The following is a 13452-nucleotide window of genomic DNA, read 5'->3' as shown; positions in this document are numbered from 1 at the left end:
TAAGAATAACAAAAAAAAAAACATCTAAAGGCGAAGAAGTTTTTATGCTCTTTGACATGTTATCATTTACAGGCAAAATATAAGTTTTGCATGTTTTTTTTTTGTGTGCACAGAACCTGCTGTTATCTGCATGCAAATATAGATTATATGAATATATGCCTATAGTTGATTATGAGACTCACCACTGTGCAGCAAAGAGGCCAGAACCACCACATGAGGGCCAAAGCCACGAGGATCAGCAGGACCAGGAAAACTATCGCCACCGCCAAACCGTCTGACTGCAAGACAACAGAACAACACAGATGTAGATTCGGTCCGGTTACATGTTCCGCTGATGATTCTCTGTTTCATTCCAAAGAGTAAATGCAACCTGATGTGCACGTGCAGGCGGGTAACAATGACAGGCAACGATGATCGATTCTTTTGCTAGGTTTTATAATCGTTTGCATGAAATAAAACATATTGATGATTATTGATGAAGTATTTAAATTATTTTATTGCAGGTTTTGCTCCTTGTTGCACACCTGCAATAAATAGACGAAATAAGTCTTTTCTGGAGCAAACATCAGTCTTGTCACATGATGAACATAGATGAGAAGATTAGTTCTGCTTACACAAGACAGGAAAACTGTGACAGTTGCAGTTATATTTACTCAAACCACAACATGAGCAACATTTACTAAAACACTAAAACAGGAAATGTAGCTTCAGGTTAAGATAGAGATTGTATGTTGTTTATATCAAAAGTACAGAAAAGGAAATCAGAACTTCGTATCATTCCAGATGTGTCAGAGATGGTGATATCTGAGACTCACACATGTGGAAGCAGTGATGATGTAGGGGGTGGAGATGAAGGATTTTCCGTTGTTTAAGCTGACGAGAACTTCCATAGTCCTGTGAAGAATAAACCAACAGTTTAATCAGTGTCACAGTAAAATATTTGATCAACCTGCACACACAGGTGTCTCACATCAATCCTGCATTAAAAAAAAAATCTATAATGACAAAAACATTGGCAGATATGAACACAGAAAATTGCAGTATTGTTTCAATGATGTCACAACTTTTGAATGACCAAATCTGAAGGATAATTACCAAAAAATATTTATGAGTATTTATGAGTAAAAAAAAAAAGAAACCAGGAATATCAGCTTGGCGATAATATCTCAGCATCAGATTTTTTCAATCTTCGTATCAGCCTCAAAAATTACAAATCGTTGGGGCTTTACAAAACCTCCCTCGTGACTTCCACTGACAAAAGAAAAGAGCTAATTTGTCCTCTTTAATAAGAAGTAACAAGTCGAGCGCTCGCATAGCACGACGCTCGGTACAGAGCACGACGGGTGCGAACTAAACGGTCAACCAAAGAGGGAGGAAATCCTCTCATTATCACAGCCGTCAGCGTGTGTGTGTGTAGAAAGTAACCTGGTAACAAGGCTTGTGAACTCCTATGACTTATTTAGAGGGGAAAAATGCGGCGGAGGCCAAAATGGGCGCAATTAAAACCCCTAATGATGAACGGCACCGCAATTTCCATATGTCTATTACGCCCGATCCAATTACTGCAGGTTTAATGAGAATTCAGGATATGGAACGAGTGAAACGCCTGAAATCCTCCCCTCCGACATAAAAAAAAAAAAAGAAGAAGAAAGAGGAGAGAAAGAACTACGCACAGTGGTATTGTGTGTGAGGGGCCAGCTGTGAGTGTGTGGTAGCGTACAGGGGAGGCCTGCATAAAAACCGGTGCTGCGGAATAATAACAAGAAAGCTCTCTTTGCTTTGGATTTAGCCTGAGGCTGCGCCTTGGGCCACCAATTCTCCTGTGGTTCAGAACAGATGAGCAACCAGACCATGTGTCCGTTACTATGCTGTGTATTCTAAATATTCTAAACTGACTCCTTTGCACCTTTCCTTATTTACCCGCGCTAAATATTTAACACACAATTCAGGGAACTTCAAACCCGGATGCTCTTTGACACTTCGGCTCAACTTGTTGATGCCTCTACTTGTCTTTTTTTCCTTTTAATAAATATAATTTTAATCTATTTATCATTCTATGCTATTATGCTTTATCATTTTTTAATCTTTTTTCAGTTGATATGTGTTGATCTCCTACATTATGAGTAACTTTTTCGAATCAGTTAGTTTAAGTTGAGCTAAAGTCTCTTTTTCATTTATTCTGTTACTCAGTTATAATATATATAAGGCAGGATGACTATTCTGAGTGGTCTTGAAGTTACAGAGAGGTTTAAGGGTTTCATGAGAAGTAACAGTTACACCAAAAAGAACAAAACACAAAACGTATTACAACGTGAATACAAGACGACAACACAAATGTTAAGTTAGTGGACCAGCAGTCAAAAAAATATCACATAATAAACCTTTGAAATCTACCAAAAGAATCTAGCTTGAGAGCTATTTGCAGTTGGTTCCATTCAAAACCAGTGTATAGCATCTGAATCCAGTCCTGTCAAGATTAGTGCACACATGTGATATCTATGGTTATGCGATTATGGAAATTTTGTACTATAGTTGCAAGATTTAACTGAGAAAGATGAGAGAAGCTTTGGTAGTAGAGCTTTGTCTGATAATATAATGACATATTTCAACAAGGAAGTTCACCCAAGTGTTGAAATTGTCATCGGTTACAAAGAACTATGAATCTTGAGTTGTATGAACCTGATCTGAGGTCAAACATGTTTAAAAGAGGTAGTTGGATGGTGATAATCCCTGAGCCTGTGCAGTGAAGAAGGTCATTTTTGCACTCGTTACTCTTTTGCATCTTAAATAAGTAACTACACCTCTGATAAGAAGATTCGCTTCTATAAGAAAACATCTCTTTGTGTCCGACGTAGATTACTGAAATCTCTGCAGCTCCAGGTTCTTGCATGTTAACTAAGTGCTCGTGCTGAATGGGTGAAGGGAGAGGCTAATTTAGCTGACACCCTCAATCCGTGATAATGGTGGGCAGGTTGTTAATCAAGCTGGAGGTGTGGACCGCTGCATGTGAAGGAGGAAAGCTCCCAAGCGAGTTACACTGACGAACGCCCCCCCCCCCCACCCCATCCCTCCTCCACCCTTCCACTGACATCACTGGACATCCTTAACGCTCCGCAACCCAACCATAGTCAGCGAGGCCTTTTTTTTTTTTCTTCCTCCCTGAGACACTGACTGCTAATTTACAGAGTTACTGTTGAGTAGGCAGAATCTGCTCCAGCACAGAGGCATAAGTCATACATCCTCCTTCCTTCTCCACCCTTTTATTTCCTGGGATAGGAACGATTGGTAAACGGGTGACAACAGCTGCTAAAATGGCTATTCTGCATTACAATCAGTACTGGAAATATGAGTCAATCATTAAGTAATTGGTTAAGTCTTCTTTCATGTTAAAATGTTCTGTATGAACAACAGTTCATTTGAAGACATCACCTTTGACTTCTTCACCATTTACAGGCATTTTATAGACAAAATGATTGAAAATAAAACTGTTAGTTGCAGTATTTTGTAAAGACCTATAAACAAACCTGTGCATATCTGGTGATGGTGCACCAAAACTTTTATGCTCTAAATTCAGGCAACAACAAGCAAAACACGTAATAAAGTGGAGGAAAAAAAGGGTTAAAAAGATTTTAAAACAAGCAACTGAATGACTTCAACAAGGAGTCATGAATGATTTAAAACAACGCTCGCTGTCACTTAACTTTTCCACAGTTAAAGCTAGTGAGTGACACCGAGGAGAGAGCTGCAGCTGCTTGGCGAGTCGATGGTTATGTTTGAATAAATGAGAGATGAGAGGGCAGATTGTCACGGGGGGCCGAGGGATCAGTCAAAATTGGGATAGAAAGAGGAAACGGGCTCCCGGGGACACCGGTTGAAGTGCAGAAGGCCTCTTCTCACTGCAGATTGCTGGCTCCATGTTGGATAAACTTCGTCCCCGGGCTCACTATAATCTGTCAGAGAGTAGGCCAGTCGTGACATTAAGCTTTGGTGATGTGATACAGCTGGACCGGCTGACAATGGTGACACTAATGGCTTTCAAACTTCCCTTAAAGATGTGAAAATTGAGGAGGCTGAATAATTCACAGCCGAGCATATGCAACGGCTGTCACTCAGCATCCAGGAGTCATCACTCTGCAGTAGTTTGTGTGGCAGAAGTTCTGACGGAGGGGATGAAACTTAACGAGAGGGATCGCCTGATGAAGCCCCGGGGACCTGATGAGAAGTTGTGTTCCTGAATGAGACACCTGCTGTTTGGAAAGACTGACATGCACTCTGCTGCAAATTATAATAAATGAATGCTATCTTGCACTGCAGCAACTTAAAAGACCAAAGAGAAGTCTTTCCATGTTATTACCTTAGCTACAAATCCTGTATGTTAGCAACAGTTTTTGCTAACCTTTTCTTCAAAATGCATGCTGTACAACTGTTGATTTATGATGAATTTTTCCAAGTCACTTTTTTTCTGACTTTCATCTTGTGAAGTAATGGAAATACCTTTTCAGGCCTCTAAGAATCCTTCAAATGAAACTATCTAAAGGACACAACCTGTGATGTGGGATCAGTAAACTGGCTAAAACATGGAACACCACCGCTACGGCCTATCAAGCTCTATAAGTAACACACGGATAGCACTTTACTAGACTGGATCCACTGAAAATGATTCTCTTCAGGTGATCAACTGAAAGTGTTTGCTTCACTTAGTGGTGTTTTTTTGGTGTCTTCTACATCCAGAGGAGCTTGAATCATCTGCTGCTCTTTGCATCCTTAAACCAACGAGGTCTGGTTCCAACGTATCAACGCATATCTGAGGTGTCTCTACGACAACATGGAGGACAATCAAACAGGACATTTCTATCATAAACATCTTCATACCCCCGCTGGAGCAGATGGAGTGTTGCCGCTGCTAGCATCTGCCATGGGACAGCCTGTTTAATTATTGATGAGCATTAGCATTAGCTACTGTACCTGCTTTGTAAAGCAGGTGTTGACTATCCCCTCAGTTATTTTTTGCCCTCCACCGTTATTGTGAAAACACCAGGTGAGGACATGCTGCTGCAAGAGTGCAGCCACTTAACCTCTCGATCGGCACCCCAGCAGGGCATGCTGGGTCTCCTAATGGGGATACACAGAGGGGGGAGGATGGGGGGGGAGGAGGAGAGGGAAGGAAGGGAGTCAGCAGATGCCAGTGTTTCAAAAGCCTGATGCCGCAGCTGTCAGCACAGATGATGCCTCCGCCGTGAGTGCTCCTACACTGCTCAATGACCAACTGAGGACACTGTGATTCCTGGACATTGAAGCTGGATGTGGAGCCGCCTGCTTCTAGTCCCCTGTGGGACAAAAAGATGCAGCTGAGCACCTCAGTTCAAGTGACTGCTGCATCTGAAATATGTTCCCCAGCAATCCCCGCGTGCGAGGTCAAAACACAGTAATTCAAGCGGCGTTCACTGAGGGGAAGGCCTCATGTGCAACAAAACACGGGTAAAAACGAGGCAAAGGAATGCACGAGGAAAAGACGATTCTTCTTCGGCTGAGTTGAGCCGTGTTAACGGAGCACCCTGAGCACCAGTAGCGGTGATGGAGCAGAAGCAGACAGATGGACGGAGACGGAAGTTTCTGGGCTCCAGCGTTCCATGCAGGTGGTCCGGGGGTGCAGGGATTGTCAGAGCATGGTGAATTATTTAAACGGGGAGCGTGGAAAAGGGAATGGCTGCATCTGTCGCACATCCTTTTAAAGCCCCTCCAGCAGATGTGTTTACTCACCGCCCGTACCAGCTAACTACTTAATGGGTCACCATCGGCAGCCAAGAGTTAATTAAGCAGGCCTTTTGCAAATGGCAGGCACGAAGCATCAGCATCACCATCAGCTCAGGTCCTATCAGGGCGTTGCAGGCACTGTAGGCCTGTGGTTTACAAATGCAGTCGCTCGAGTAAATCTTTTACTACATCTTTAGAAAGCAGGTTGAAGGACATCAGCTTCTGATTTGCCCTTCTGAAAATCTGCAGTAGCTGCTGCTATAATACCAGTTGTAATGAACATTTTGCCTTTTCTTCACATGAATAAGTGAGGAAAACCAGTCTGTTTTAATTAGTGTATAATCATCTGAAAAAAAGAGTTGTTGTGTTTTCATTACCTTAGAAGGAGCCCTTTATATCTACATGGAGAGCCTGCCATGTTGCACCACCATGTTTCTACAGTAGCCCAGAATGGACAAACCAAACCCTGGCTCTAGAGAGGGCCTTTCCCATTTTTTGTGAGTTTCGCAGCCACCAAAGGTTCTCCTACACCAGAGGTCACTAACTTCTATTTTAACTGGCGCAGCTTTTGTAGTCTTTACGGTAGATGGAGAAAGGGAAAGAAAGTCAAGATGTGAAACAGAAAAGGGGAAATTCAAGCTTTTCCTCCCTTTTTTTATTTTTTCTGAAGTTAAGCACTTTATTTGAACATTTTATTTATTTTCTCTTATTTTCAAATGCAGCCCTATTTTATTTTTGGGGAGGGGAGGGGGGTTTCCAATTGGTTGCAGTCACAGCTGGATGCCACTAAATCCTACACACTGTCCTTTAAAACTAACTACCATCTACACAAGAATGAAAAATGAATGCAACTAACTTCACTTCCTATATCCCTTCCAAAATCCATCTTCCACCTTCACCCCCTATCAGAAAAACATGTTATCATGAGCAGTTTGGACTTTAAAAACGAGAGGATTATCTGAGGTGAGATTCAAGCTGATACGGAGTAGTTACAGAATCACTGTCATCATATGATACATAATCTGGTTTAGAGCTGAAAGACCTTCAGGAGCCAGCGGCACTCATAATCATACATTTTTGATTGGATTGCAGTCAGCGAGGACATTAAAATCTGTTGTTCCATCTAAAATGCCTTAGCGATCATCTGTTATGGTTTGGGATTATAAGAGATGACGTTAAAAATCAAACAATAGCTACGCAGCAGGGAATAAACGCATATTTACTCTGTTTTCACTTAAATCTTAGTGGGTTGTATGGATGGGGGTGTTTTTCCTGTCAGGCTCCGTCTACAATGTTTACTTTATACTACACCAAACTCTTCATCCCTTCATCTACTGTTTTTACATACAGCCGATTTATAGATTTAGGAGGCGGTTGTTTGCAGAGAAAACATCTAAAAAAAAACAGAAAAGGAGCAGAAAAATAAAAAACATCCTTGTACGACAAAGAGAAACCGAGAGGATTGAAGGAAATACATTAGATATGCAGGTGATAGAAATAAAACGAGAGCAGCACAAAAACAACATGATGTCCAGATTAAAAAGGGCAAATAAAATAGTTTCGAAAGAGTCCTGATGTTGGAAGTGGAAGCGTGCTTGAGAGAGGAAGTGTCTGTAGGAGTGTGTGTGTGCGGTTTTACAGAGGACATGATTCACTTTGCAAATTTCTGGAGAAATAAGCTTGAATTAAGACATCAAGTCTTAATTAAGAGAACACTGAGCTGCCAAACAAACGCAATATTCCTTTTTATTTTCTTCACTTTTTCTGGCAACGTCACTATTCATTAAATCTATTAGATTGGTGGTATTTATAGATGCTGGATTTACGAAAAGGTTCATTAAAATTTCCTGTTATCCACGTGCCAAGATCAAAACTTAAATACATCTACAGAAACACTGACCTCATATAAGATACAGTAACTATCAGTTATTCAGGAGAAACTTGCTTCCTTAGAATATTACAATATGTTCATTGCTTAATATGTACATATTTCATGCTCGCTGAGTGTGTAATTACTCAAAACTGTGTTTTCACAGATGAAAAACGGTTTTCTTTACTTTTCTATTTCAAGTTAAAAATGCAGATTTTTATGTGAGCTTAGAAAAAGGAAAATCTTTAGAGCTTTTATTGACACGTTTATCATTATTAATATCTAATGATCAGCAGCTTAACAGTGTGTTATATGATTTTTTACCTTTGTTTTTGTTTTTTTTTCATCCTTACCATCAGGATCAATAAATTCAAAATGAAGTGACTTCCAATTTGGTGACAGAAGTCATAGAAAACAGCAAATCATTTATAAAATATAAGTCACAAATTCCATTGTGAATCCTCAAAATCTATCCAATGGACCACATGATTGGCCAATATACTGATATACTGATATTTTGTTTAAGTATTAATCACTGGCACTCCCTCATCACTTCCTTTAAACATAAATCTCATCTCATGTACTTACTGTCCGACTTCATAGAGCGCTGGTGCAGGACACAGCAGATAATCATTAAGCACCGTACTCGGCCTTTGAACTGCAAAAAAAAAAAAAAAAAAAAAAACAGGACAAAAGACAACGTTAAAACCACTCCTTGGATGAATCAAATAAAAACTTGGGTGCAAACTCATCCCCAAAATGCTTAACATGGTGAATAAAACAGATTATATTTACTCTTGTTGCTATTACTGCAAATCTCATAACCTTTTAACATCCAACTGTTCGCCGGCGACCCGCTTAAACCAGTTGTAAGCGGTAGCATCACACAGTAATGAGTCAAAGCAATCGGCACAATTTGGCCAATTGGAGATGATTGGAGAGGTTCGGGGACACCAGTGACACCACAAACTAAAAACTCCCTAGCTCCCATAAAGTTAGTCCTAGAGGTCTGTAATTTTATACAGGTTGACAAGACGTAGAAGGTATAAGGTGTTCTGCATAATTGTGGCATAAAGCATGTCCTAATAATTGTTATTCAAATATGACTCATTATAGACGAGGACCAAAAACACCTTTTTTGAGCCTTATTTGAACTGATGTAGTTTTGTTTGTGCTTTAGCCACATGCTAAACAAACATATTTCCAGAAACTAGAAGATATCACTTATCAAATGAAACCTAATACTAAAAGCTTTTCCATTTGGGTATGCCAAATAGGTGAAAAATTCTATAAAAAGGGTGGATGTTAAAGGGTTAAATGTGCTTCTACTGTACCTGAGTTTGTCTCTAGTTAATTAGCTTGTACATGAAATGAGACTACTGTAGGTAGCTTTTGCTGAACAGTGACCAGTGTGGTCACAAGTGGTATTTTAACCACTAAACATCCTTTTATATGAAACATAAGACATTTATGTAACTATGATCAGTGTTTGAGGATCACTATCAACACATTTTGTCAAATCTTAGAAGAGAAAAACAACGAGCCAACAAACCTCACTTGATCTTTTTACCCTCTTTGGCCCCTCAGCATTGCATGAGGAAATAATGTTTCTTAAGGAAGAGAAAGAGACTGATTTATGATCTGAGTCTGTGTGTGTGTGTGTGTGTGTGTGTTCATCAGGTTCGCAGAGGCTTGAACCATCTTCAGACATGGAGGTCGTTCAGATTATTGATATTATATTTTTTTTTCTGCTTGTCTGCTCAGAGCTCCAACTGGTTTGGTGATGGAGAAGACAGTAGCATCTGTTCCACATATGTGGTGTGTGTTCCATAGTTGCCATGATGCCTGTCCATAATTATAAGGTGCCCCCTTGTTAAAAAGGTCTGGGCTGAACACATGCAAAAGCCAATAAGGGAATAAATAGCCCCAAGTGGGCGAATGTAAGACAGCCTAAACTGAGAAAGGACTAACAGGAAGACATCTGCTAATGGCCACTTTCTAATTCGGATGGATTTCTTTTTTAAAAAGGAAAAAAAAAAAATATGCTCAAGTATTTTAGTCAAGTTGAAATGTTGAAAATCAAAAATAACTTGTCAAGGAGGGAAGTGTTGTCATTGGCAGTCGTCGATCCCACAGATCCCACGGCCAAATGAGTGCTTGAAATGATTGGCTTTTGGTGCCAAATCCTGTTAGCTTCCTGAAAAAAAGGATTTCTCAACTGAACAGACTGCAAGCTCAAAATAAGGAGCACAGTGACCTACATAGCCTCTTTTCTTCTTGGGAATTCAGATCATAAAGATAAGGCGCAGCTAAAAGATAAGGGACATATCCAAACTGGGGTTTGTTTAGCCATGCCCTTCCAAAGAACGCCCACTATGTGCAATCCAGTTCACATTAGAGCAAGTCGGATAAAAATATGTGCTGAGTTATAAAATCTGTGCAGGATATGGACATAAAATCCATTAAAATCACAATAAATCTTCACAGTTCCAAAATATAAATGAACATGCAAGACGAATTCAGAGATCGGAGCAGCAGGGAAAGAGGATGGAGGGTCTGCAAGTCAGCGAGAGGGCGTCTATAACAGAATGTGATGTAGAACAAACTGAACACTGAAGCTTCACATCATTATCTCAGAAATAGCTTTTGCACCAGTTCCTTCATTATTGTCTTTGCGGTGTGCATTCAGCTGGTCTCACAACTGCTCCTGTTGTGTTCAAACCTGCAACATCTGATTTTTTTTGGCCACTCACAGGCAGCGAAAACAATTTGTGCACTCTACACTGACATGTCATCACCGTTTAAGCTGAAATGTTGAACCTGTTAGCAAACAGTTGCTTATTTCAACATCCAGCTGCTACGGAGCAACATTATCATTCATTTGGAGTCTTGTTTCTGTCCACCTGGTGAGTATAAGTCCAATATTCACTCTCTTTTGGCTCTGTTTCTGCTCTCTACTGACTGAAAACCTACTATGTCCGACTGAATGCAAGTTTCCACCACTTACTGAGGGTTTGCTGGCCGACTTTAAGGTTGCAGATGACCCCTTCATCGGTCTTGCCGAGCTTGAAGCCGTTCCCTGTGACGACGATGTCGAAGGTCTCTGTGGAATGTAAACAAACAAGAGATAAGACTGGGAGGAGGTTTTAGGGACCAATATATAGTCAAGATTCTAGCATTTATCTGGAATTTGTTTGGAATAACATCTGCAGATAGACAGTATCCTGATACTATCAGACAGGCATGTTTTCATTTACTGATATGTTAGAGGTTCCTCTTCTTTCCCCTCCGACAACTAAATAAATGCAGTCTGTAAAAGTTGCAATGATTATTTTCTCTTCATATCTTATTTTTTAGGGACACTAGCATATATATATATATAGCATAATAAGTGATATATATATTGATAGATTAGACTCTACTTGGTTTACTTGTCTTGCATCATTGTGGTCATTTTCAAGTCAATTTGGTTCTGTGGTATTTGACATGATGGCAAAGCGATATCCATGTTTTTCAGGAGGCTGGCCTGCACTGAGACATGTTTATTGCTTCCCAAAGCTTTTTAACAAGAGCAAAACTGCATCCCTTCTCAAATTATATCACAGCCATGAATGTAGCTCTGACAGATTTTTAAGCTGATTTATTTGAGCATGACATTTAAGCCAGTGGTTCCCAACATGGGGGTCAGGGTCCCAACATATGGTCCCGAGATTAATCTGGATAAGAAAGGAAAAATATGTTTCTGTAACACAAAATGATGTGTATTTTCTTTAAGTTTTCTTTCATTTTTTTCCTTAACAAATACCGGATACCTTTACCTGTCTGGGGGCTCTAAACACATTTCAAGCAGTGCTCCCCATAGCCAACTAGTTAAGAGGCATGCCACATAACCGCAACATCCGCAGTTTGAATCTGGCAGCAGACCTTTGTTGCACACCCTCCCATCTCTGTCTGCCTTCATTTCCTGTCATATCTACACTGTCCCCATAATAAAGGCATAAAATGTGCCTCCACCCAAAAGAAATAAGAAAAAAAAAGAGAAAAAAACACATCACACGTTTTGAGCAGACCACAATGCTTCATTTCAAGCAGTCACAAGCCGAATGAACCACTGATTTAGATGAACTACCCTAAAAGAAGGGTGAGGAAATAAAAGTGTTTCAGAGCTGCAAAACGATATAATAATCAAATATTTCTGAAGTTCAGTGGAGAGTTTTCTCATGACAGTTTAAGTACTGTCTGATGATTTTCAACTCCTTGTCTCTTAGCAGTCTGGCTACCACCACCGGTTAGAATTCCTCTTGGGAAGATGTCTGAAGTTCAGTAAGCATGCAGTAAAAATAGGGATTCCTGCAGAAGATAAATCTATCAATGCAGAGCTCCGGGGATTGACTGTAGCAGGACGATCCACTCACCGTTCACACAGACACTGGAGGGACCCAAATCCAGGATCTCTATGCACGATCGCTTTAATATCTGCAGGGATGAGATAAAAAAAATGAAATGGGTACATTATCGCTTGAGGGCCGAGAGTAAATACATCAAATCCCGGCCGTTATCGGCTCTGTCAAGTTTAGAAAAACAGATTAAGGCGCAACACCTGAGAAATGTCTTGCACCTGATCGGGGGGCCTGGCGACTAAAGTGGAGAGCGCTGAACATCAGCGGCGAGGAGGACGGGAGAGAGAAACAGCAGCTGTGTCAGCCTTTATGGGAAAATTATGCAAGACTATTACATTCCTCAGTTCTATTAAAAAACCTCCCGGATCCTGCATTATCATATAAAGAGGCCTGTGCGAGCCCACTGTCATAGAGCCGCGCTATCCGCTATGATTCAATAAATCAACAGAGGACAAACTATGCAAATCTCAGTACACAGTCGGTAAAAAGAAGCATATTAACTGCAATATAGGACACTTGAACCTTTCATTTGATGTTGGGCGAAACTTCAATCTGAAGGAGTGGAAGGGGAAGTGTTTACAGCGGCCTTATTAAATATGATGGTTTGATATGGAATCGTTAAAAGGGGAGAGGGTTGTAGATGACAGCTGGGAGGAAAAGGATCTGCTGCTGTTCCTCTGTGCCATTATTTTCCCTGTCTAATTACTTCCTTGGCAGTGCCTGAGAAAAAAAAAAGAAAAAAAAAACAAAAAAAACAAAATTGACTGTTTGTCTGCCTAAGCTTGAAACGACGGAGGACCCAAGAAATGTCATCATTTTCCCATTAAGTGTAGAAATGTGAACAGTTCTGCACCAAAATGCCAAATTTGCCATTTAAAAAAGAAGCACCTGCTCTTAAATATAGCATATAAAAGTACTTTTTAAAGAAATACAGGTAAATTAAGACATTTATTAAGGCTGAGAGGGTCACAAACCAAACCCTTAGTGTTTTAAGGATATTAAAATATAAGCTTTGAATGCAGAGATTAGAGGTCTCAGTTGGTTAAACTCAAACAGCAGCTATTCATTTCTCTGGGATCTACTGACAAACATTATTTACAGGCTGCAGGGGGAAAGGAGGCAGCCATCCAAATATCCAGAGTCATCCAAATATCTCAGCCAGTGCTGTAACTGGTGGGTTTTCTGAGAGGATTTGCTTCTGTGGAGTCATTTTGTGGGAATAATTAGACGGAAAGGTTCAGAAGCACATTTCCTGCCCCTACATTACTTCTAAATATACATTGTCACAAGATCGCACGAGTTATAAAGTCAGCGATGCGGCACGGGTCGCTAAACTCGACTAGACGTGTTCGGTAGCTACGGGAAGTTAACAATAACGATGTGGCTAGATTGTAATTTGGGGTTTTCCCATAAGGCCCACAGCTCAGA

At 40.4% G+C, this 13452-nt stretch overlaps 1 protein-coding gene across 1 annotated transcript in view; it reads right to left on the bottom strand.

The window, feature by feature from the left end:
* Positions 1-13452, bottom strand: part of antxr2a (ANTXR cell adhesion molecule 2a) — a 75914-nt gene that overhangs the window by 47154 nt on the left and 15308 nt on the right. The window contains exons 8-12 of the mRNA XM_067572345.1: positions 12040-12100; positions 10632-10727; positions 8213-8282; positions 816-894; positions 183-278 (exon numbers count right to left, since the gene is read on the bottom strand). Coding sequence (XP_067428446.1) covers positions 183-278; positions 816-894; positions 8213-8282; positions 10632-10727; positions 12040-12100 — 402 coding nt within the window. The remainder of the gene's footprint in view (positions 1-182; positions 279-815; positions 895-8212; positions 8283-10631; positions 10728-12039; positions 12101-13452) is intronic.

This window comes from Thunnus thynnus, chromosome 2, assembly GCF_963924715.1.
Source record: "Thunnus thynnus chromosome 2, fThuThy2.1, whole genome shotgun sequence".
Lineage (NCBI taxonomy): Eukaryota > Metazoa > Chordata > Actinopteri > Scombriformes > Scombridae > Thunnus > Thunnus thynnus.
This window is presented reverse-complemented; position numbering and strand designations above follow the sequence as displayed.